Raw genomic sequence first — 26,534 nt, 5'->3', positions numbered from 1 at the left:
CTCCCCCCTCCGAACAGTTTCTTTAATAACACTGATCTACTTTTTGTTGAATTTGTATTTATTTCAAGTGGGAAATAAATCACCTTTATTAAGAGTAAACCAAACACTACTACACGTTTACACTCACACTGCTTCCAGGACCCAAGGGTTTCACAGACCATTTGCCTACCTGGTTCTTTCCTCTCCTCCTTCCAGTGATTTCTAGAATACCCTTTCAAAGGACCACATGAATATATGAACTGTAAAATTCAACTTTAATCTTTTGGGAAATGTTTTATTTACTGCTTAAAATCTAGGTGAGTGGATATATTCATGTATGTATATATTGACAGATTAATACAAACATAAATATGTATTTAAATTTAAGGATAAGTAAAGAGAGTGTACAACAGCCCCATTCTTAAAAAGAAAATAAAAGAAAAAGACAAGAGCAAGCCACTGCCACCACAGGTACCAGCACTTACGTTTGTCAGCAGGCTGACCAAAGAAAGAGTGGCCTGTCTGTTGGCATTCAACGGACATGGCAGCATAGCTCCTTTCAACTCTCCAGTGAGTTTCAAGTTCAGAGCACTTTCAGTCCTTGTCTTGTTTATCTACTACTGAAGGGTTTCTAGGAAGGTTTAGCAGTGCTTCAATTTTCGTAGCATCATTCTCAGGTTCATTTTTCTGTAAACTACTTTCAATTTTCTCAGGGAGGTCCTCAGTAACTTGTAGTCTGGCTTTCCTGTAATCAAAAAAAAAAAAAAAAGGATAAATCAAATACTGCTCCATTTCTTTAGTTCTTACAGATTTAAAACAAAAAGGATAGCATTTGTCTTTTCCTCCCTGCTTTGGTACAGCAACTTAGAAGTGAACACTGCTGCCTGCACTTCAAATGCAGTAACTCTCTTCTCTCCTTTGTAAAACTATATTCTACGAGGAGACTATATTCTATATTCTAATAGGTTAGGAGAGAAGAAAGCCAATTATGATTTTCACATTACCATAATGGATACCCTTGTGGTGACAGTTCTGATCCGTAAGATATTCCTAGTATGCTGGGTCCTAGAGTTCTCACAGGAGTGATGTGTGGGAACCAACACACTTTGTGCTAAGGTGTGAAGGCTTGAAGTCTTGCTCTCCTCTTGCTCCCAGGGCTGGGGGAATGTGAGTACCTTGCCACTCTTAAACTCTGTGACCAGACCTTGTAGGAACTGGACAAAGGCTGTAACAATGGTAATCAGCGGGCGTAAAGGCTCCTGCCTCCCCAGCACTTTGGGAGGCTGAGGCAGGCGGATCACAAGGTCAGGAGATCGAGACCATCCTGGCTAACATGGTGAAACCCTGTCTATATTAAAAATAGAAAAAATTAGCCGGGCGTGGTGGCGGACACCTGTAGTCCCAGCTACTCAGGAAGCTGAGGCAGGAGAATGGCATGAACCTGGGAGGCGGAGCTTGCAGTGAGTCAAGATAGCACCACTGCACTCCAGCCTGGGTGACAGAGAGCGACTCTGTCTTAAAAGAAAAAAAAAAAAGGTAATCCTAGGTAGAGAAAAGTCAGATAGAACAACACTATAGATTTACATTCATGAAGAGTTAAAATCTAATTTCCAAATAATAGATCAGTTCTGTTTCTAAATCAAGTATTAGTATCTTCCTTAAGTGATTATCAGGGTTAAAGCTTCTTCTCAACTCTTCACAAACAGATTTGGTCATTTGTTCTTCTATAGCTCTATAGTCAGTTTTCTACATTTTCTGCTCATTGAGGCAATTTTCTTGACTCTCAATTTGATTTTCCTGTATTATTTTCAAGCGAAGAAGTAGGCACATACAAGACACTTAAACGTTTATTGAATTAACCGTCCTTAGAAATATCACACACACACATAAACACACATAGGTGTATATGCTATACAATTTTGACACTTTCATTCTGCCAAAGTATTCTTTCATTACTATGATTCAAGTTGTTTTTATCTATCCTTCTTACAATTGAAACTAATAATTGTACATATTTATGAAGTACAAAGTGATATTTTCATATACAATGTGTAATGATCAAATTGGGGTAATTAGCATATGCATCACCTCAAATCAGGGTAATTAGCATATGCACCACCTCAAACATTTATCATTTCATACTGTTGGGACCATTCAAACATCCTCTCTTCTAGCTACTTGAAAATACACAATAAATTATTATTATTATTATTTTTTTTTTTTTTTGAGACGGAGTCTCGCTCTGTCGCCCAGGCTGGAGTGCAGTGGCGCGATCTCGGCTCACTGCAAGCTCCGCCTCCCGGGTTCACGCCATTCTCCTGCCTCAGCCTCCCGAGTAGCTGGGACTACAGGCGCCCGCCACCGCGCCCGGCTAATTTTTTGTATTTTTAGTAGAGACGGGGTTTCACCGTGGTCTCGATCTCCTGACCTTGTGATCCGCCCGCCTCGGCCTCCCAAAGTGCTGGGATTACAGGCGTGAGCCACCGCGCCCGGCCTCACAATAAATTATTATTAACTACAGTCATCCTACAGTGCCACAGAACCCTAGAACTTATCCCTCCAATCCAGTTATAATTTTGTATTTATTAATCAATCCCTTAAATCTCCTCTTCTTATGCTTCTCCCTGTCCCCTCAGCCTCCGGTAACCATAATTCTACTCTTTACTTCTGTGAGCCCATTTTTTAGCCCCCACATGAGCAACAGAACATGCAGTATTTGTAAGTGTATGACTTATTTTACACAACAATGTCCTACAGGCTCATCCACGTTCCCATAAATGACAGAATTTCATTCTTTATTATGGCTGAATAGTATTCTATGGTGTACATATACCACATTTTCTTTATCCATTCATCTGTTGGACAATGACATTGATTCCCTACCTTGGCTATTATGAATAGTGCTGCAATAAGCATGGGGGTGCAGATAACTCTTTGATATGCTGGTTTCTTTTCCTTGGATAAATACCCAGTAGGGAAGATTGCTGGATCATACAGTAGCTCTATTTTCAGTTCTCTGAGGAACTTCCATACCGTTTCTATAATGGCTGTACTAATTTGCATTCCTACCAAAAGTACATGAGTTCCCTTTTCTTTCTGCATCCTTGCCAAAATTTATTGTCTTTTTGATAACAAACATTCTAATTGGGGTAAATATCACCCCAATTCCCCAAACTGTCCCCAAACCACATTGCACTGTGGTTTTGATTTGCATTTCCCTGATTAGTTATGTTGAATACTTCCTCATATATTTTTTAGCCACTTGTATGTATTTTTTGAGAAACACAAGTTTCCCCCCAACCCCCTTCCCCACTCTTTTTTTTTTTTTTTTTTTTGAAGAGACAGGGACTTACTTTGTTGCCCAGGCTGGAGTGCAGTAACACGATCATGGCTCACTGCTGCCTTGAATTCCTGGGCTCAAGGGATCCACTGGCCTTAGTCTCCCAAATAACTGGGGCTATAGGCATGCACTACTGTGACCGGCTAATTTTCTTTTGTCTCATTCTGTCACTCAGGCTGGAGTGCAGTGGCGCCATCTTGGCTCACTGCAACCTCCACCTTCCAGGCTCAAACAATCCTCCTGCCTCAGCCTCCCAAGTAGTTGGGATTACAGGTGTGCACCACCACACCCAGCTAATTTTTGTATTTTTAGTAGACACGGGGTTTCACTATGTTGGCCAGGCTGGTCTTGAACTCCTGACCTCAAGTGATCCACCTGCCTCAGCCTCCTAAGCGCTGGGATTACAAGTGTGAGCAATGGTGCCTGGCCTCCAATGCCTTTTATTTCTTTTTCTTGCCTAACTGCTCTGGCTAGGATTTCCAATACTATGTTGAATAAGACTGGTAAGAGTGGGCATTCCTATTTCATTCCAGTTCTTTGAGGGAAAAGCTTTTCATTTTTCCCTGTTCAGTATGATATTAGCTGTGAGTCTGGCATATATGGCCTTTATTGTACTGATAAATAGTCCTTCTACCCCTAACTTTTTGGGAGGTGTTATCATGAAGGGGTGTTGAATTGTACCAAATGTTTTTTCTGCATTTATTGAGATGATCATATGGTTTTTGTTCTTCCTTCTGTTTATATAATGTACCACATTTATTGATTTGTGTATGTTGCACCATCCTTGCATCCCTAGGATAAATCCCACTTGTTCATGATGTATAATCTTTTTGATGTACCCTTGGATTTGGTTTGCTAGTATTTTGTTAAGGATTGTTTTGTAGAATACATTGGCCTGTAGGTGGTGGTGGTGTTGTTTTTTAACGTGCCCTTGTCTGGTTTTTGTTGTATAAGGGTAATGCTGGCCTTGTAGACTGAGTTTGGAAGAATTCTCTCATCTTCAATATTTTGGAATAGTTTGAGAATTGGTCTTAATTCTTCTTTAACTGTTTGGCAGAATTTAGCAACGAAGCCATGTGGTCCTGGACTTTTCTTTGTTGGGAGACTTTTTATTACCAGTTCAATCTTGTTACTTGTTATTGGTCTGTTCAGGTTTTCTATTACTTCTCGGCTCAATCTCAATAGATTATAGGGTTTCAGGAACATATCCATTTCATGTAGCTTTTCCAATTTCTTGCCATATAGTTGTTTCATAATAATCTCTAATGATACAAGTATGTCCGTGGTATCAGTTGTAATGTCTCCTTTTTTGTTTTTTAACTTAATTGGGTCTTTTTTTCTTAGTCTAACTAGTAGTTTCTTGATTTTGTTTGTTTTCAAGAAACGAACTTTTCATTTAGTTCTTTTGTGTGTGTGTGTGTGTGTTTTTTTTTAAGTCTCTATTTCACTCAGCTCTGCTCTGATATTTTTATTTATTTTCTTCTACTGATTTTGGGTTTGGTTTGTTCTTGCTTTTCGAGTTCCCTCAGGCGCAGTGTTAGGTTGTTTATCTGAAACATTTCTACTTTTTGATGGAGGCATTTATTGCTGTAAACGTACCTGTTAGTGATACTTTTGTTGTATCCCATAGGTTTTGGTATGATGTGTTTCTACCTTCATTTGTTTCAAGAAATTTTTAAATTTCCTTCTTTTTTCACTGACCTATTCATTGTTCTGGAGCATATTATTTAATTTCTGTGTATCTGCACTGTTTCCAAAGTCCTTCCTGTTACTGATTTCTAGTTTTATCCTGCTATGGTCTGAAAAAATACTTGATGTTATTTTGAGCTTTAAAAAATTGTTGAGACTTGTTTTGTAGCTTAACATATGGTTTATCCTGAAGAACATTCCAAGATAAGAAAAAGGTGTATTTTGCAGCTCTTGGATGTGATGTTCTGTAAATGTCTGCTAGATCCATTTGATCTATAGTACAGTTTAAGTCTGATGTTTCTTTGTTGATTTTCTGTCTACATGATCTGTCCAGTGCTGGGAGTGCGGTGTTGAAGTCCCCAGCTATTACATTAGGGTTTATCTCTACCTTTAGCTCTAATATTATTTGTTTATATATAAATGGATGCTCTCGTGTTGGATGTATATATATTTACAGTTATTTCCTCTTGCTGAATTAATCTCTTTATCATTATATAATGACCTTGTCTCTTTTTGTAGTTTTTTATTTAAAGTCTATTTTATCTGGCCTAAGTATAGCTATTCCTGCTCATTTATGGTTTCCATTTGCATGAACATCTTTTTCTATCCCTTTACTTTCAGCCTATCTGTACCTTTACAGGTGAAGTGAGTTTCTTGTAGTCAGTATATATAGTTGAGTCTTTAAATTCTTTTTTGTTCATTCAGCCAGTCTAAATCTTTAATTGGGGAATTTAAAGTGTTTATATTCCACGTTGTTATTGTGGGTATGGATTTACTCCTGTCATTTTGTTAATTGTTTCCTGGTTGTTCAGTATAATCTTTGTTCCTTTCTTCCCCTCTTATTTACTTCCATAGTTGGTGGTTTTTGTAATTATAAGGTTTGATTCCTTTCTCATTCTTATTTGTGTATCTATCTGCTCTACTAGTGAGTTTTATTCTTTCATGTGTTTCCATAATGGTAGTTACCATGCTTTTGCATTCACATGCAGGAGTTCTTTAAGCATTTCTTATAAGGCAGTCCAGTAGTGATGAATTCCCTCAGTGTTTGCCTGTCTTGGGAAGACTATTTCTCCTTCATTTTGGAAGAACAGCTTTGCTAGGTATAATACTCTTTGCAGGAGTTTTTTGGGGTTTTTTTGTTTGTTTTTTCCTTTCAGCATTCTGAATGTGTCATCCCATTCTCTCCTGACCTGTAAGTTTTCTGCTGGCAAATCTGCTGTTAACCGGATGGGGGGAGGTAAATGGTGGCAGCAGGCCCTGGATGGGCCAGTCTTCAGGCAGTGCACATGACAGCTCAACCACTAGAATTGGCAGCGTTGCCAGTGGTGGAAGACTCCAGGTGAATGACCTTAGAATGGCCTTAGCCAGCCATTCTTAAGCTTTTCCATCTCAAAATCACTGATCCCTAAATCACTGACAAACTTCTGCAGTTTTTAATTTTTCATTTATTTTTTAAATTTTTATTTATTTTTTTGAGATGAAGTCTTGCCCTGTGGCCCAGACTGGAGTGCAGTGGTGTGATCTCGGCTCACTGCAACCTCAATGCTTTTTTCCTCATATAGCACATAAGTCTTTGGATAATGGACTACAGCTCTTAAGAATTTCCATGTATGTGTGTGTGTGGTTAGCAGAAATGGAGGTTTCAAATGAAAACATTGGAAAAAAATGATTTCTTATCTATCCAATTATAATACCAAAACAGCAACAGCAGCAGCAGCCAATGCTATCTTAGGTACCCAGGAAGCTGAACTAGTGAGAATCATTTGTACTCAGGAGCACTAGATAGCAGCCTGTTATATTCATCTTACATATTGAATCTGTGCAAAGTCAGCTATCAGTCTGATTGCCCTACCCCACAAATTGCATCCCAGGAAATGATTAGATGCAATAGGTAAAAGTTTTCATGCTCCTCAGTGGCATTCAGTGCATGAACAACCACTGTCCACCTAATTCCTCTGTGTCTACAGCAAGAAATAGAATCTTTGTGGAGACTTAACATGCTGTGTCTTACATACATATTTGTGCAAAAAAAAAAGATGTCACTTCTTCTCCTGTTTTGAGATGGAGTCTTGATCTGTGGCCCAGGCTGGAGCGTAATCATGGCTCACTGAAACCTCCACCTCCTGGGTTCAAGTGATTCTCCTGCCTCAGCCTCCTTGAGGAGCCGGGACTACAGGCACGTGCCACCATGCTCAGCTAATTTTTGTATTTTTAGTAGAGATGGTGTTTCGCCATGTTGGCCAGGCTGGTCTCGAACTCCTGACCTCAGGTGATCCAACTGTCTTGGCCTCCCAAAGTGCTGGGATTACAGGCATGAGCCACCCTGCCTGGCTAAGGATGTCACTTTTTAAGTAAGCCAGGTAAAGCTCACTCCTTGGTGAATATTCCCTTTAGGTAATTTCCTATGCAGTCAAGAACATAGGAATATAAAAAATATGCAAGCAAGTAAGATTTACAACATTTTAACTTAAAAAAAAATGCAAAGAAAGACCTTTGTTAAATTAAAACTAAAATTAATGTCTTTCATTTTTCCATTCTCCTTAAATAGATTAAAAGACAATGTACAGAATGAGTTGAAGGACTCAGTAAAAATAAACTCTTCTTTGAACTGAGTGGCAGTTCAGAGTACACAAGTTTAACAGAGCACCACTATATAAGGCCTGGGGCAAGACAGCCAAGATTCCCTGGGCTTAACATGTTCCTTACCACTCTTCCAGTTTTAGCTCATGGAGCGCCTTTCGATTCTTCTGTTTTCTCTCCTGAATAGTCTCACCAGAGTACTTCTGAAATGCCATCAGCAGGCCTCCTACAGGAGTACTGAGAAGAAAGGAGAGGGAAAGCTTAGGAAAAAAGAATCATTAGACCTTGCAACATGTGAGATTCTCTGCTAAGGTGTGAGCAACACCAGAGCCATTTGTTCACTATTAGGTATAGGAACATTTGAGAATTAAAGTGTCCTTGTCAAACAAAGAAAAACATTGAGGTAATCTCTTCTCCGGTCTGAATAACAGAGAAAAACAATCACTACAACCTCCTAAAGTTAACTGATATATAATAAAATAACAGATCTAGAAACTGGTTGTTTTTATGAGGAATGAGAAATAAATCATAACGAAGAGAAAAAAGTATATAATTATGACAGGATCTAGTAAGTAGTCCCACACCAAAGAATTCTCAGAAATGAAATTTCTAGTTCAGAATGGCACCAGCTCCTCTAGGAGACAGGAAATGTGGAAGGCATTTTTGGTTGAGGAAGGGATGCTACTGGCTTTTGAGGGTGGGATCACCAAAATATCCTAAAGTTCAAGAGTCTGGCATAACTGTCTCACCAACAATGCCAATAGCAACTCACTGAGAAACTGATTTAGATAATAATTGCTATAGTGATGAAGAGAATTTGGTTCTTGTGTTCTCAAACTAGAAGTATTTGACCTTCACATACCTTAAATTTCCTCCAGCTACAATTTAAGTAACCTCATACTAAAAACTACTTTTACTTGGCAACATAAATGTTCACTGACAGATGGCTAAAGAAAATGTGACATACACATACAATGGAGTATTATGCAGCCTTAAAAAAGAGGGCAATCCGTCACAGGCTACAACATAGATAAACCTCAAGGACATTATTATGCTAAGTAAAATAAGCTAGTCACAAAAGGAAAATACTGTATGATTCTACTCATATGAAGTATATAAAGTAGTCAAAATCATAGAAACAGAAAGTAGAAATATGTTTGCTGAGGGCTGGAGGGTATGAGGAGGGAAAATTAGTTTTTAACGGATATAGTTTCATTTCGCAAGAGAAAAAAGTTCTAGAGATCTCACACACAATGTGAATATACTTAGCATTTCTGAACTATACACTTAAAGTATGATTAAGATGGTGAATGTTATGCTATGTGTTTATTACCACAATATAAAATATTTTTGTTGCTAACTTCTACAAGTCTTCCCTTCAAACCAAACTGGTATATTAACACTACAACAAAAGTAATGGCAGTAGTAGATTTTGACATGCTGATTTTATTTAATTTAAATTTTAAAAAAATCATTAAATCTATAGCATTATCTTCTCCTTTAAAGGAGGTAGAAAAAGGGGTGAACAGGTGCAGGAGGAAGGTAGCACTCTTCTAGTCAAATACCAACTAATAAAAACAGAAGAACTGACAGAATTAGCTTATCAACATTTACAACCACCTTTCTAGTAACAAACCGATTACAGCATGGGTCGTCAATGGATCATTAAAAACACATGATGAAAAGATAGTTGGAGAGCAGGATATTCAGTGTCACCCTCCAGATTACTAATTAATCACATTGGGAAAAAGATATCTTTGCAATGGAGGCACTGAACAGATAACACCTTAACCAAATGTGGTAGGCAGAATTCTAAAGTGGTCCTCCCAAATATCCTGCCTAATCACTCAACAGTGAATATATTATGCCCATGATTATATTATCATACATGGCAAAATTTATGTGAGAAATGTAATTAAGGTTACTAATTAGTTGAATCTGAGGTAATGAAAAAGGAGATAGATATCTGAGTGAACACTTAAAAGCAGAGTTTTCCCTGGCTGGTGGCAGAGTAGAAGTTGAAGATTCGAAGTATGAGAAGGAGTCAATGTACTATAGCTGGTTTAAACACAAAGGGGCCCTGGGAGAAGATATATGGGTGGTGGCCTCCAGGAACAGAGAATAGTCTGGCTCACAGCCAACAAGGAAACATGGACCTCAGACCTCCTCCAGGCACAAGAAACTAAATTCTTTTTTTGCTTTTCCTCTCTCTTTTTTTTTTTTTTTGAGACTGAGTCTTACTCTGTTGCCCAGGCTGGAGTGCAATGGTGCAATACTGGCTCACTGCAACCTCTGCCTCTGCCTAGGTGAAGGGTATATGGGGTTCAAGCAATTCTCCTGCCTCAGCCTCCTGAGTATCTGGGATTACAGGCACCTGCCACCGTGCCTGGCTAATTTTTCTATTTTTAGTAGGGACAGTATTTCACCCCGTTGGCCAGGCTGGTCTCAAACTCCTGACCTCAAGTGATCTGCCCACCTCGGCCTCCCAAAATGCTGGGATTACAGGTGTGAGCCACTGTGCCTGGCCACAAGGAACTAAATTGTCAACAACCTGAATGAGCTTGGAAACTGATTTTTCCCCAGAGCCTCCAGGAAAGAGCCCAGCCCGGCCAAGAGCTTGACTTTGGCCTTGTAAAATCTTGAGCAGTGAAACCCAGCCAAACTTATAATCTATAGAACTACAAGGGTGTTGTTTCACATGCAATACATGCTCAGTTCGTGGTAATTTGTTACACAGCAGAAAACCAATATATCAAGTAATTGAAGTTAATATTACTTATAATGGGTAACAGAATATCTCCCGATGTGATACATGAGGATACAACTTAACCTATGTTGTATTCTTGACAAAAGTACATTAATGTAATCATGATGGGATGATCAAACAAAATGGAGAAACATTGTGGACATTAGTATGATAATTGAGGAGTTTTTAATATAGACCCTAACTTAGATGGTTGTGTTGAAACGATGTTTACTGTGATAATTGTATTATGATTTCATGGAAGAGTCTTCTTCATCATGGGAGATACACGCTAATATATATGGAGGCAAAGTATTATGAGGTCTCAAACAGTTTATCCAAGAAGCAAAGGGAAAGAAAAAGAAATATATTCACATCCCACACATATACACAGATATGGAAAACATCACCAAGGCATTAACAATTGGTGAATCTAGGTGAAGGGTATATGGGGTTTTAATGTACTAATTCATTCCACTTTTCTGCAGGTTTGAAATTGTTCAAAGTAAAAAGTTGGGGTAAGAACTTTTTTTTTTTTTTTTTTGAGATGGAGTCTCGCTCTGTCGCCCAGACTGGAGTGCAGTGGCCAGATCTCAGCTCACTGCAAGCTCCGCCTCCCGGGTTTACGCCATTCTCCTGCCTCAGCCTCCGGAGTAGCTGGGACTACAGGCGCCCGCCACCGCGCCCGGCTAGTTTTTTGTATTTTTTAGTAGAGACGGGGTTATGCAAAACAAATAAAATCCTACCAACAATTTTTATATAATATGCCTGTTAATTAATTGTTTTTTGTTCTTTTTTCCCTGCTCCCATAAATACGTTTGTTCAAACTATAGTTTCAGGTGTTAGCAGTTTTTAAACAGTTTTACCCGGTAAAAAGGAATTTTGAATAAGGGCCCTACCTTAGATAGTTGTACTGAATAAATGTTATTTTTTGAAATAGCTGGTAAGTAAAATAAACTATAAAAAAAACTGTAAGTAAGATAAACTATTGGGGTAGAATTAGAACTGGACAGTCAAAGCTACTACCAATACAAGAGTAGAGATCTTTTATAGATTCTAAGGATTAAATTTGTTTTTTGAAAATAAATGAGATTTTTTAATAGGCAAGGCATTAATGAAAGTTGTGCCAATCTAGAACCAAACCGTGTTAATGCTTACCCCAGCAAGGCTCCAATTATACCACCAGCCACCAGGCCATGCAGGCCTAAGTTTATTCTAAAAAGACTTCCCGTGACAGCTATTTAAAAACAAGAAAGGCAGTATTAAATCATCTTTAAATACTAGAATCCTATTTTAAAACTTTCCTTCTATAAAATGGGCACAAATCCCTAAGTGAGCTTTCTGAATCCAATGTTAATATACCACTACAGCCTATACTTCCTGAATCTAATATGCCAACACAGGCAGTTTCCCATCCACTCCGCAGATTCAAAGGAAGAAACATCTCTCCTACAAAAAAAATCTCCAATCTGTTCTATGGATCCATTTATTCTGCTTCATTTTTCTCCAACTCTCCTTAAAAACTTGAAAATGTTTTCCCCCTTCTCTTTCTTTCTTCTTTCTTCAAGGAAAATAAAAAAGTAAAAAAACCTTCACTAGCCCCTCCAGTTTATGCCTTCCCCTAGACTCACTCTCTCTGTACTGCTACATGACACCACTCAGGCAGGGTGACAAGAAAGCAGCATTTGGCCTTCTTTCCTTTCTGCTGGGACTGTGCATCAATCATGCTCATTCATTTTCCTTTCACTATGCACAATGCAACTAATACCACCTAAGGTGGTAACACTTTTTAAAGAGTAACATTTGAGGCCAGGTGCAGTGGCTCACACCTGTAATCTCAACACTTTGGGAGGCCAAGGTGGGCAGATCACTTGAGGTCAGGAGTTCTAAGCCAGCCTGGGCAACATGGCAAAACCTTGTCTCTACTAAAAATACAAAAGTTAGCCAGGTATGGTGGTGCACGCCTGTAATCCCAGCTACTCAGGAGGCTGAGGGCACGAGAATTGTTTCAACCCCAGAGGCGGAGGCTGCCGTGAGCAGATATCACACTCCCGCACTCTAGCCTCAGCGAAAGAATGAGACTCTGTTTCAAAAAATAAAAGAAATAACAGTTGAGGTTTATATTTTTAAGTACTATATATTCATTTTTAAAATTTTCAAAATTCACCAGAACCAAAATCACCTTTAATCCCATTACCCAGAGTCAGCAATGAGTGAGTCTTTTTTTCTGATCCTCCAAACAAAAAAAAACAAACAACAACAAAAAAAACTGGGGCTGGGCACAGTGGCTCACATCTGTAATCCCAGCACTTTGGGAAGCTGAGATGGGTGGATCATGAGGTCAGGAGTTCAAGACCAGCCTGGCCAAGATGCTGAAACCCCATCTCTACTAAAAATACAAAAATTAGCTAGGCATGGTGGCACACACCTGTAATCCCAGCTACGCGGGAGGCTGAGGCAGGAGAATCACTAGAACCCAGGCAGCAGAGGTTGCAGTGAGCGGAGATTGCGCCACTGCACTCCAGCCTGGGCAAGAGAGCAAGACTCTGTCTAAAATAACAAAACAAAACAAAAACACAAAAACTGGTGTCATGGTGTACATATTAAATTTTTTATTTTCACAGAACATATTATTAAATTCTGTATTACTAAGTTTTCTCCCTCCTGGTTCCATTGCATGGAGGTACCACAAATTTTTGTCTAACACTTAGATTTTCTATTTATAGATATTTTAAATAAAGGTGTGATGATAATCCCTCCACAAATAATCTTTTTATACATTTGACTGTTTCCTTAGGATGAACTCACAGAAATGAAATTTCTGGGTCAAAGGGTATAAATATAAACATTTTTAAGGCCTTTGACTTAGATTACTAAACTGCTATTCAAAAAGGATGCATAAACTTATTTTCCAAATAAAAGTATGCTAGTAATCTAGTCTTCTGCATTCTCTTAGTTTATTTTTTCCAATTCGATAGGCCAGAAGTGGTATGTAATTTTAAGTTGCATTTCTCTGATTAGTAGAGAAAAGAAGTTGTTTTTCCCTAGGTTTACAAGTTATTTATGGTACGTCTGTGAATTACAAATTCATGTCCTTTGTCCAATCTTCAACTGAGCTATCCTTTCTTTTTGATGTATTAGGGCTTTTATCCATTATCTGCACATAATATTATTTTGGCGTTGTTTACGTTTAATGTCTCCTATAGTATTTATGACATAGATAAGTTTAAAAATTTTACGTGGCCAAAACTGTGGTTTCCTGTTTCCTAGTTTCTTAGTTCTTATGCTTAAAAATATATACAGTTGATAAACACGAGTTTGAACTGTGCAGATTTACTTACACATGATTTTTTTTTTTTAAGACAGTCTCACTCTGCTGCCCAGGCTGCGGTGCAATGTCACGATCTTGGTTCACTGCAACCTCCACCTCCTGGGTTCAAGTTATTCTCCCCCACCTCAGCCTACCAAGTAGGTGGGACTACAGGTGTGCGCCACCATACCTGGCTACTTTTTAAACATTTTTTAGTAGAGATGGGATTTCACCATGTTGGCCAGGCTGGTCTCGAACTCCTGACCTCAAGTGATATGCCTGCCTCGGCTTCCCAAAGTGCTGGGATTACAGGCATGAGCCACCATGCCCGGACACATGAATTTTTTTCAATAAATATACTGAAAAATGTTTTGGAAATGTGCAATAATTTGAAAAAACTTGCAGATAAACTGTCTAGCCTAGAAATATCAAAAAAAATTTAAGAAAAATGTGTGTCTTTAAGTGCATAAAATATACGTAGATACCAATCTATTTACGTGTGAATCAACTGTTTATGTTATTGGTAAGGCTTCTGGAGAACAGTAGGCTATTAATAGTTAACTTTTGGGGGAGTCAAAAGTTATATGTGGATTTTTCAACTGCGCAGGGTGGAGGTCAGCATTGCTATTGTGTTCAAAGCTGTTTTCAGTGTTGTTCAAAGGTCAACTGTGTATATGTACACATTTATATCTCTTCCTACGCAGAAATCAGAGACACATTTACTTCTAAACTTTCCCTAATCTTTTATGGACGTTTTTTACATAAGCACCATAATAAATGTTAACTAATTTTGTTGAACTGAATACAGATATAATGTCTTTCCAAATAGTTAACTGTTCCAGCCCATGAATGGTCTATTCTTTCCCCACAAATGTGAAATATCACCTTTACTTACTTGTGTGTGCTTCGTTTTGTTCCTGACCTTTGAATTCCATTCCACAGATCGACCAATACCTCACTGTCCTCTTTATTGTAACTTTATACAGATTTTAATTTTACAGTTGCAAGAACCCCTCATCATTTTTTTCTGAAATGCCTTTGCTATGCTCATATAATCAGCATTTTAGATATGATTTAGATATTGTATCAAGTTCTTTTTTTTAAAAAAAGTCTGTAATTTTGATTTGAATTGCTTTCAATTTATAAATGAAGTAGAAAAATACTGGGTTAACTATCAACTATTTCCCCATTTTTATTATTTATGATTTGTAATTTTCTTCAGAGAAGTTGTACATTTATTAAATTTATTCCTTATTATATTACATTCTTGGTATTATTATAAAGAAAATTTTTTACTTTTCAAGTAACCATTGAAATATAAAAAGCCTATTTATATATTTACACTTTACTAACTAGCAATAATTTTTCAAGTCATCTTTTAAAATATCACCTACAAATACAGACAATTTTGCTTCTTCCTATCTAAAAGCACTGCTTTTTTCCCCTTCTGTGTTAGTGTATTTTTAACAGTTTTATTGAGGTATAATTTACATCACACAAAATTCACTGAAATGTACAATTCAATAATTTGTAGTAAAAAAATTTAGTGGCCGGGCACAGTGGCTCATGCCTGAAATCCCAGCACTTTGGGAGGCCGAGGCAGGCGGATCACAAGGTCAGGAGATGGAGACCATCCTGGCTAACACGGCGACACCTCGTCTCTACTAAAAATACAAAAAAAAAAATTAGCCAGGAGTGGTGGACTGCACCTGTAGTCCCAGCTACTTGGGAGGCTGAGGCAGGAGAATCGCTTGAACCCGGGAGTGGAGGTTGCAGTGAGCTGAGATCACGCCACTGCACTCCAGCCTGAGTGACAGAGCAAGACTCCGTCTCAAAAAAAAAAAAAAAAAATTAGTTGCATTGTTATATAATCATCACCAAAATCCAATTTTAAAATGATTCCATCATTACAAAAAGATCCCCCATGCCCCTTTGTGGTTACTCCTGGTTCCCAATCTTACCTCAGTCCACTAATGTACTTTCTAACTCTACAGATTTGCTTATTCTGGACATTTCATATGAATAGAACTACACATTATGAAGTCTTACGTGTCTAGCTTCTTTCACTTAATGTTTTTAAGTTTTATTCATGTTGCAGCAAGTATCAGTTTTTCATTGATGAAAATATTCAAGTGAATGGACATGCATTTTATTTACCCATTCACTAGTTGATGAACTTACGGGTTGTTTAAGTTTGAGGCTGTCAGGAATAACACCACTATAAAAATTTATACGTAAGTCTTTGTGTGGACATGTTTTCATTTATCTTGGGCAGATTCTAAGACATGGAACTGCTGAATTGCACACTAAATTATGCTTAACTTTTTTTTTTTTCTTTTGAGACGGAGTCTTGCTCTGTAGCCCAGGCTGGAGTGCAGTGGCGCCATCTTGGCTAACTGCAAGCTCCGCCTCCTGGGTTCACGTCATTCTCCTGCCTCAGCCTCCCAAGTAGCTGGGATTACAGACATGCACCACCACGCCTAGCTAATTTTTGTATTTTTAGTAGAGACGGGCTTTCACCATGTTGGCCAGACCGGTCTCGAACTCTCAACCTCAAGAGATCTGCCTGCCTTGGCCTCCCAAAGCACTGGGATGACAGGCATAAGCCACTGCACCTGGCCTTCCAACGGTTTTCTGAATTCATTTGGCTTTTCTACATCCAAGATGTTGTGGTTACCCTCCAGAGACAATAAACTTCCCTACCCAAAATTTGAATTAGATATTGAGATGCGAAAGTACCGAGAGGTACTAAGAGGTATTAGGTTTATTATACACATAATGAGGCTTTCTAGGGAGAGCAAGGCAGGATCCCAAGCACATCCCAAAATTACTTGAGAACCTGAAGGGTGACTGACTGGCTTGTGGTTTTAGAAGGTAGGGCTAGAGCAAGAGGTCCCTCATGTAGGCCTGAGCTTGAATGGTTGAAACTTCTTGCCGGTGTCAATCAAGGTAGCACTTGGGCTTTCTTATCAGCTTGTCAAGATGTGGGGCAAAAAGCAAAGGGAGACTTCCAGTTTCTGGTATGGCATGTGAGAAGTTTAGAATTTAACACTTATTCCTAACAACAAGTGTTAACAACAATTTAACACTTATTACTAAACAAATGAAAAAACTGACAACTCTTCTTAGATGCATCAAAGAAGTGAACCATGGGTAAACTGCTGCCCTCAAAATAGGAGAGACAGACAGATAAGTACAGAGAATCACACCTTATTATAGTAGAAACCCATGAGCAGAAGCCTCCATGGAAACCAGTACCAGAGTAGGAAACCTTGACTATAAATGATAAATCGCTGGAAGCTCAGTATAGAAAAGTCTAAGACATAAAAACTGTAGGGGGCCCAGTCACAGAGGGTCCCCACACTCCAGGAGCTCTACCAGGTTCTCCCAGTAAAGATCTGAGAAAAATCCCCTCAGGCTTCTGGCAAGGGGGAAGAAAAGTAACCATTATGAAATATGCCAGAACATTCTGTCATTCTCACCAAGGCCTGCCCTCAAGATAAACGGTTTTGCACAGCCCAACCTACTGGGGTTTTGTCAGAGATTAACCAATCTGGGGAATATCCAAATGCAACTGCTCTAGTCTCCCATGTGGGAGAAGGGAAATACCCATTCCAACCCACTGTAGTATCCTGTCCCACCAAAGGAGAGGAAAAAAAATGAAAAGCACTTGTGAAGTTAACATTTCAGAGGCACAGGCTCACTAAAAGACTAAGAACCTAATCACAGGACTATAAAACACTTTCCCTCTCCCACATCTTAATACCAAATTACTAAAGACCTATTTACCACAATTCCTTTTTACCCAGGTACATCATGTCCAGCTATTAAGAAAAAAAATTACAAGGCATCCCAAAAGGCAAAAGCAGTTTGAAGAGACCAAGTAAGACTAACAGAGTAAGCACCAAAACCAGACTCAGATATGGTGGGGATACTGGACTTACCAGACGAAGAGTTTAAAGCAACTATGACTAATATGCTAAGGGCTCTAATGGATAAAGTAGATAGCATGCAAGAACAGATAGGCAATATAAGCAGAAAGATGGAAATTCTAAGAGAGAATCAAAGAGAAATGCTAGCAATAAAACAATTAAAAACCCACTGTGACAGAACTCAAGAATAGTAGACTGGACACAGCTGAGGAAAGAATCCCTGAGCTTGAAGACGTATTAACAGACACTTCCAAAACCGAAAGACAAAGAGAAAAAAGATGGGAACCTCCCCCACCAAAACCAAACAAACAAACAAACAGATAAAATATCCAAGAACTGTGAAACAATTATGAAAGGTGTAAGTGTATTAGAACACCAGAAGGAGAAGAGAAAGCTAAAGAAATCTTTGAAACAATAACTGAGAATTTATCTTAAAGTAAGTCAGACAACAAACCACAGATCCAGAAAGTTCAGAAAACACCAAGCACAGTAAATGTTCCTCAAAATTATACCGGGGCATATCATTTTCAAACTGCAGAAAATCAAAGATAAAGAAAAAAATAGTGAAGTATGTGAACACAGGGGAAAGACACCTAAACAGAACTAAACATAGGAAAATGGCTAGGGAGAACTCTCTAGGGAAGCTGAGGCTGACAAATGATCTAGACTTTGAAAAGTAAGGTTAAGTAGGAGCCGAACAAAATTAATCGTGGTAGTGAGAAAGTGCATTCAAGAAGAGGGACTGATTCTCAAAAAAACAAAAACAAAAACAAAAACAAACATGTTCAGAATATGTATGTGTGTTTTTGTACGTACAAGAATGTACATGAGTTAGTGATTGAGTGTATACGGCAGTTAACTTAATTTACCTTTCTGAAACGAATGCTCATTTTAAAATTATTTTTTAAATCTGACAAGTAAAAATTGTACACATATGGTATACATGTTTTGAAATACGTATATATTGTGGAATGTCTAAATTAAGCGAATTAACCTACACGTTACTTCACATACCATTTTTTGTGGTGAGAACATTTAAAATCTACTTTTTTTTTTTTTTTGAGACAGAGTTTCACTCTTGTTGCCCAGGTTGGAGTGCAATGGTGTGATCTTGGCTAACTGTAACTTCTGCCTCCTGGGTTCAAGTGATTCTCCTGCCTCAGCCTCCCAAGTAGCTGGGATTACAGGCACCTGCCACCACGCCCAGCTAATTTTTGTATTTTTAGTAGAGAGGGGGTTTCACCATGTTGGCCAGGCTGCTCTCAAACTCCTGACCTCAGGTGATCCACTTGCCTTGGCCTCCCGAAGTGCTGGGATTACAAAAATCTACTTTTTAAAAGCAATTTTGAAGTATACAATACACTGTTATTAACCACAGTTACCATGTTCTAAATAGATCTCTTGAACTTATTCCTCCTGTCTAAATGAAATTTTGTATCCTTTGACCAACATCTTCCCAACCCCATATCCAGTCTCTGGTAATCACCATTGTACTTTCTATTTTTAATGCTCATTTAAAAGAAGACATATATACTAGAGGCAGAAAGCTTTAAAATAAAATCCAAGTTCTTAGCATAAAAAATTTAGTCCCTTCCTACCGTCCTCACCAATCTCATCTCAAGCTACTCTTACCCTCACTCACCAGGTTACTATCCTGCTTTTAAGGAAATGTATTGCCTTAGAGCCTTCCCCCCTTTATGTTCCCTCTATTTAGGACACCCTTCCTTGCAAGTCTTGTTCCTTCCTATTCTTTGGGTATCAGCTCAAATGTCACTTCCTCAGAAAGGCCTTCTCTGACTACCCTGTCCATATGAGATGCCATTGTTCCACCGAATTGTTACTTTCTATCACAGCAACCTGTTTTATCACATACATATTAGACATTAAAATTCAAAGAAAGCAAGGGCCTTGCTGTTTTGCCCATTGAGTATATCAAGGGTGAAGCACAACACTGTCCATAAATACATTTTGCATGAATGTTGATGAGATGCGATGGGAAGCCAACCAAAGAATTCAGTAGTTCTGATGTATAAGTCCTTACATATTTTATAAACTATATTTGAGAAGATTGAAAAATATAAACAAAAATGTCTTACCTCCTGCAATTACAAAATGGCTTAGGGCATCTTTATTTCGGTATACATTCAGACTAGTGCTCACTGTGCTGGGAAAAAGGGAGGAGAAGGAAAATATAAGATTTAAAGCATATCCCATTTACCTTCTTTAGTGTTATTTTCACTGACTTAATAGATTTAGAAAAGTCTACTATATCAACCCCTGGTCCTAGTCTAGGCCCTTCAATGTGTTCCAGACATGGCTATAAAACCATAACTGCACCAGTCTTTCACACAGACAAAAGTTCTTGGGGAAAAAAAAAAAAGGCATTATGAATCACTTTCATGTGGGTATTCAGTTTTCATAACCCCACCCGCTCAAAAGACACACTCCTAAAACCATATCAAGAAAAGTCACTATCTCACAATTCAGAGTGAACTTACTTGAATATAGTCACAAATGCTGTAGTTCTCCAACTCCAGCGCCAGCCATAACGAATGAAGCCTCGTGCAGCAGCACGATGTGCAGATTGCTAAAGTTAATTTAAAAACTGTGAGGTTCTAAGACACCATCATATTTTCCCTATTCTAGAACTGTGGTAGCCATGGATTAGTCAGGTACACTTAAACAGACAGAAACACTAGAAAATCTCTAGAAATATTATTCTTTAATTATTGAAGTTCCATGTGTAGCTTTTCCTGTCAGGAGATGAAAGATGGTTGAGTATCCCTTATCTGATACTTGAGACCAGAAGTGTTTTGGATTTCAGATTTTTTCAGATTTGGGAATATGCGTATTTAACACTTACTGCTTGAGTATCCCAAATCCAAAAAACCGAAATCTGAAATGCTCCAGTGAGTAATTTCTTTGAATGACATGTCAATGCTCAAAAAGTTTTGAATCTGAGCATTCAGGATTTCAGATTTGTGATGCTCAACCTGTAGCGAATTATAAATCTACAGAATAAAATAAGAATCCATGAGACCCTACTGATAGAAATAAATTATAAATAGACAAATAAATATGTAAATAGAGGGGGAAGGGAAAACACTTCCTTAGAGCATAATACTAACAAATAAATGTAGAAAGAATGATAGACTTTAGAAAATGCCCATTTGGCCACCACAGTCATAATTGTTACAGGCAAGAATCATCACTAAATGCTAAAACTGCCTGGGTATGGTGGCTCATGCCTGTAATCTCAGCACTTTGGGAGGCAACGAGGGAGGATCACTTGAGCCAACAAGTTTAAGACCAGCCTGGGCAACATAGCGAGATCCTGCCTCTACAAAAAAAATTTAAAAATTAGCTGGGCATCGTGATGTGTGTTTGCAGTCCTAGCTATTCGGAAGGTTGAGGAGGGAGGAAACCTTGAGTCCAGAAGTTTGAGGTTGTGGTAAGCTATGATCCCGCCACTGCGCTCCAGCCTGCACTGAGGCAGCAAGACCCTGCCTCAAAAAATTTCAAAAAAAAAAAAAATTAATTAAAAAATAAAAATAGGCCGGGCACAGTGGCTCACACCTATAATCCCAACCCTTTGGGAGGCCCAGGAGGGTGAACTGCTTGAGCTGAGGAGTTTGAGATCAGCCTGGGCAACATAGCAAAACCCTGTCTCTACAAAAAATACAAAAATTAGCTGGGAGTGGTGGCACATGCCTACAGTCCCAGCTACTCGCGAGGCTGAGGCAGGAGAATCGAGTGAGCCTGGGAAGTGGAGGTTGCAACAAGCCAAGATTGTGCCACTGTACTGCAGCCTGGGCAACAGAGTGAGACTCTGTCTCAAAAAATAAACAAATGAAAAAATATTAAAAAAAAAAAAAAAATCAAATGCTAAGATAGCATTTATAATTTAGAATAGTTTTTAGATAGTAGAAATATTATAGTTTATAATAGCCTTTATATAGTAGAAATTTGATGTAAAGCAGGATATTTACATAGTCTCAAAGGAACTAACAAGTACTCAAAATACTTATAAATTACAAACTTACAAATTACTTATAAAATTACATAGTAATTTTACAGTGTATAGTTGGCAGAGGCCATCTTAACCAAGTAACTAAAGTAAATATCACCAGTAAAGGGACAGAGATATCATAGGTTTCTAATTTAATTTCAGGTCTAGGGTATTCCTGTCAAAAAACATAGCCTGAATGCAATCATGAGAAACCATCAAACATACCCAAACTGAGGGATATTCTACAAAATAAATCACCCATAGTCAAGGCCATGAAAGACAAAGAGAAACTCTTCCAGACTAAATGAGACCAAAGCAGCACCACAGGCAAATTCAACCTGTGATCAGGGTCAGTTTCTGGACCAGACAAAAAAATTTTTTCAATTTTTTAATAAGAACTCAAGCCTAACTTCTGAAAAATACATATTTTTAATTTATTTTTAAAATAAATGATACTGTGGCGTAACTAGCAAAATTTACATGTCTTTAAATAAGGTAATAGTACTATATCAGTGTTAATTTCCTGATCTTGATATTATAATCGTGGTTGTATAAGAGAATTTCCTTGTTTTTAGGAAATACATACTGAAGTATTCATCATGTCTAGAACCTACTGTCAAGTAGTTCAGAAAAAATTAGTACATATTATACAGAGGAAGAATGATAAAATACGGTAAAATGTTAACAGTGGAGTATCTGGATGAAAGTTATATAGGAAATCTTTGTACTATTTTTGCAACTTTCAAGCCTGCCATAATTTCAAAATAAAAAGTTAAAAATTCTCTGAGCTTTAATATTCTCATAGAACTGATGTACAGATCTAATGATGTAACAAATGAGTTAGCACTCTATAAAGTTATAAATGTTAACTATTGTCTTAGTGTAAGCTCCTATACTCAGGGAGGCTTTGTGAATGAGGTAAATATGTTACAGTTGAGCCTTGATGATTTAGCAGGGGATTGGAAGAAAGATATTTCAGAAAGAAAAGCCACAGTGGTGATGCCAAACATGTCTGTTCTGAAGATAAGGAAGTAGTCTCAAGCCACATGCAGGCACTTTAATGTTAGTACTTCCACTGTTATTAAGTATAGACTTTATTTCTTTACTCTGACACTTTAAAACAACCCTCCATCCCCACAAGCTAATTGAATCATTAAGTGTAAAGTGAATTGCTAAGTCAGTGTGCCCTAAATTTCTTTAGGCCACCAGTACATACCACAGCATCAAACCTGTTATGATAAATTTCTGCCTGGCTCTGCTCAATGTATCGTCGTTTAGCATGAATGAAAGCTGGTATACCCCCATACACCCAGCCGAGGACGCCTGCTGTAGCTGCCATCTTACAGATATCAGCAAGTTCCTTTGAAATTCTCTGCTGTTCACTACAACATCAAAAAGACAATGTTGTTTGGGATTAGTTTATGGACATTACTCTCCAAAAGAATCTATAATCAGAATTATCCCGAATGCTAACACCACAACATTTTTCATCATAGGTAGAATCCTCAGATGAATTAAACAGTTCAGTTATATTAAAAGGAATGTAAGTCTCAGACAAAACGAAGCTATGCTGTTAGAATTAGGATAGTGGCAACTCCTGAAAAGACAATGACTGGAAAAGGCACAAAGGGAGCTTTTGGGATGTGATAATAGTTGCCGTTTCCTTCTGAGTGTTGGGTACAGCTATGTTCAGTCTGTGAAAATGCATTCATCAGTCTACTTATGTACATTTTTTGAAACGCATTTCCTACTTCAATAAAAAGTTTTTTAAAAGGTGCTTTTATTTGATGACTATTACACCCCTAGAAACAGGAAGAATTTGTGAGTTAGATAGACCAATATTTCCGTTTAAATCTTAAGCTAACTTTAAGAAATCACACCAACTCGTGAGATTTTAGGGCAATGTATCAAAGAAAAAAAAAACGTGGACGTTAAGACAAAAAATCTAAATTCTATTTTACTAAATAATTTCATGAAATACTCAGATAGGACTGTATTAATAAAAGCACTGGGCTGGGCACAGTGGCACATGCCTGTAGTCACAGCTACTTAGGAGGCTGAGGCAGGACTTGAGCCCAGTTCTGGACAGCATAGCAACATAGCAAAGATCCTGGCTCTAAAAATAAACAAATAAATACATGTTTTTTAAAAAACGCACTGAGAAAGTTCACTATGCAGTGGGTGGCACATGCTAATCTAAAATAATAAGGAAAAGCTACTATTTAATTCAGTTTGTTACTCTCAAACGCATAAGAAGCTAGAACTGCTAATGAAGCTTCCAAGATGTCATCCTGAAACTGCTCTAACAAATAGCTGTCTTAAGTTACTATGAAATAATTGCCATTCTAGGCCGGGCGCAGTCCAACAACGGTGACACACGCCTGTAATCCCAGCACTTTGGGAGGCGGAAGCAGGCAGATCACATGAGGTCAGGAATTCGAGACCAGACTGCTGAATGGTGAAATGCCGTCTCCACTAAAAATACAAAAATTAGCTGGACATGGTAGTGGGCAACTGTAATCCCAACTACTCGGGAGGCTGAGGCAGGAGAACCGCTTGAACCCCGGAGGTGGAGGGTGCAGTGAGCCAAGATCGCACCACTGCACTCCAGCCTGGGCGACAGAGCACGGCTCAGTCTCAAAAAAAACAAACAAACAAAAAAAAAAATACGAGTTTGGGCTGGCGCGGTGGCTCATGCCTGTAATCCCAGCACTTTGGGAGGCTGAGGTAGGAGGATCACCTAAGTCCAAGAGTTCAAGACCAGCCTGGGCAGCAGGGTAAGAACCCTGTCTATAAAAAATATATTTTAAAAAAATTAGCCAGGCGTGGTGGCGCGCGCCTGTAGTCCCAATTAACCGGGAGGCTGAAGTGGGAGGATCACTCGAGTCCGAGAGGCAGAGGTTGCAGTGAGCCGAGATCGCACCAGAGCACTCCAGCCTGGACGACAGAGCAAGACCCTGTCTGGGAAAAAAAAAAAAAAAAAAAAAAAAAGATACAAGTTTGGGTTACAAATATCAGAACCTTTAAATATAATTTAAAAATGAAGCACACTTGGCGTCCTAAGGCTGACCCAGGCCGCCAACGCTGCAGGACATCGCTTTCGCGTCCCCCTACCCACTTCAGACCCCAGGCACTTTTACTCTTTGGCAAACAGCTCCTGGAGGCGGTCCCATCCAGATTCCGGGTAATAGGGCTCTGGGACGTAGAGAGGCCGCTTCTGACGCTCCGCAAGGGCTTCCGAATCTGCAGTCACAACTTCGGCAGCAAAGACTCGGGGAAATGGACACAAGGCTCTACAGAGAAAGCTCCGCGGTGCCGGTGGCGGCACCTCCATGTCCTTCTCTCGACCTACGGACAAATTGAGCCTTCAAGACTTCAAGTCCTCCCGGACGTGCCGCGGGAGAGCGTAACTGTACGAGGTGAGAATCCGTGCATTTGGCCCAGGATAACCCTCTGCAAGAGGGCTCGACACCAACGCCTTCAGTCCTGGGCCTCGCTTTAGAGTCCTTGGAAATACGACACAGGAAGTCCCGCCCAACCGGGGCAAAGGCCAGGGGGCCGGGCGACGGCAAAGCCGGAGCCCAAAAGACTTCCGGTTGAGGGCGGGTCGGGCCACTGCTGTGCTGAGTCCACCACGGAAGTGAGTTGGCTGCCGGTAGTGAAGCTCTGCGTGGTCCCGGCAGGCGTTCATTCCGTGTCTTAGTGGTTCCTGGGTCATGCAAACAGCGTCTGCGGCTAGTTACATTCAGCTTGAGGTGGTCATAGGTTGAAGTAATTTAGCGTAATTAAAATGCCAGGAATTAGCTGGGCATTGTGGCGGGCGCCTGTAATCCTAGCTACTTGGGAGGCTGAGGCAGGACAACCGCTTGAACCCAGGAGGCGGAGGTTGCAGTGAGCCGAGATCACACCACTGCACTCCAGCCTGGTCAACAAGAGCGAAAATCCGTCTCAAAAAAAAAAAAAAAAAAAAAAAGCCAGGAATCCCGCATCAGTGAGAAGAAAGTGCAATATTCAGTGCAAGTGGAATAGGGAAAGAGGGAAAGGCGATTTGTGCAGGTAAAGGGGATGGGTCTTGGTGCCAGTTACACCAAGATTTCGAGAACACTTTTTTGAAGAATCAGCTTTTTGGCAGGTCTTCATAAGGTGGATTTCACTCCCTTTAGTTCATATGCCTACTGCTTCTCAAAAGGCAGGAGAATTTCTGGAATTTCTGTGTTTGTATAATTTGCCGTCACTACAACCTCTGCTAACATGCTTCGAAGTATAGTTTTCATTAAAATGAATGCATTTAAAATATTTTCAGTATTCGTGTAATTTCATTCAATCCTTGTTAACAAGCATGCTCCCTTATTCATTTTACCAATCCCTTCACTCCTTTATTCCTTTCTAGTTGTAAATCAAAATTGCCACACTGTAGTAGAATACAGTAAACAGACTTCTGGAATTTGATAGCTGGAAATTCTATACACAAGTCTCCGAGAAGTGGCTGACTAGAGTGACCAGCTGAATTAGTGACGGCGCTACAAAGACTACTCTGGGATACAATATTTGATTCAGCACTCATCGTGGCACTTATGACACTGCATCATAATTTCCTATTTGTTCATCCGTCTAAATAAACTATCCTTGAGGTCACAGACCACATATATTCATCTCTGTATCTCCAGGACCTAGAACTGTAGTAGGTGCTCAGTAAATATTTGTTGAATGAATAATTTAGATTCCCTGACTTCTGGCTCTGGGTTGCTGCTTATCTCATGTTAGGTAGAAGTAGGCACCAAGATAAGTTAGCAAAGCTTGGAAGCCCAAGAAAATGGCTGTACAGTCTGTTTCTAACCCATACGTAGAAAAAGCTAAATGCATAAGATGACCCCAGAATTATTCTGGGATGTAGGAGGACTTGAAATGGGTAGGAGGGTTTGGGTGGGTGTTGGGAAGATACTGACGAAATC

General features: G+C 39.1%; 1 protein-coding gene across 2 annotated transcripts; it reads right to left on the bottom strand.

Moving 5' to 3' along the window:
* Positions 1-237: 237 nt before the first annotated feature.
* On the bottom strand, positions 238-25,301 carry TIMMDC1 (translocase of inner mitochondrial membrane domain containing 1). 2 transcript variants are annotated; one of them, XM_017955188.3, is made up of 8 exons: positions 24,723-25,106; positions 23,616-23,698; positions 22,799-22,964; positions 20,072-20,160; positions 19,670-19,737; positions 11,490-11,568; positions 7,715-7,825; positions 238-724 (listed from the first exon to the last, which is right to left on the bottom strand). In XM_017955188.3, the coding sequence occupies exons 1-8, from the start codon at positions 24,753-24,755 to the stop codon at positions 574-576; spliced, it is 780 nt and encodes a 259-aa protein (XP_017810677.2). In that variant the 5' UTR covers positions 24,756-25,106; the 3' UTR covers positions 238-573. The 2 variants fall into 2 exon arrangements, with proteins under 2 accessions (XP_017810677.2, XP_003894015.2); XM_003893966.5 differs by lacking the exon at positions 23,616-23,698 and having other exon boundaries at positions 24,723-25,301.
* Between the last annotated feature and the right edge of the window lie 1,233 nt (positions 25,302-26,534).

The sequence above is a fragment of the Papio anubis genome, chromosome 2 (genome assembly GCF_008728515.1).
Source record: "Papio anubis isolate 15944 chromosome 2, Panubis1.0, whole genome shotgun sequence".
NCBI classification, from domain to species: domain Eukaryota; kingdom Metazoa; phylum Chordata; class Mammalia; order Primates; family Cercopithecidae; genus Papio; species Papio anubis.
The sequence above is the reverse complement of the archived record's forward strand: the minus strand, read 5'-3'. Positions and strand labels throughout refer to the sequence as shown.

What these genes read in the sequence shown, in the direction of transcription:
- TIMMDC1 (XM_003893966.5), bottom strand. Translation starts at nt 24,916, where the DNA reads ATGGAGGTGCCGCCACCGGCACCGCGGAGCTTTCTCTGTAGAGCCTTG. An exon ending in ATAACAGGTTTGATGCTGTG is followed by an intron (nt 20,161 to 22,798) that starts GTATGTACTGGT and finishes AATTAACTTTAG; the next exon opens with CAATCTGCACATCGTGCTGC. An exon ending in ATAATTGGAGCCTTGCTGGG is followed by an intron (nt 7,826 to 11,489) that starts GTAAGCATTAAC and finishes CTTTCTTCTCAG; the next exon opens with TACTCCTGTAGGAGGCCTGC.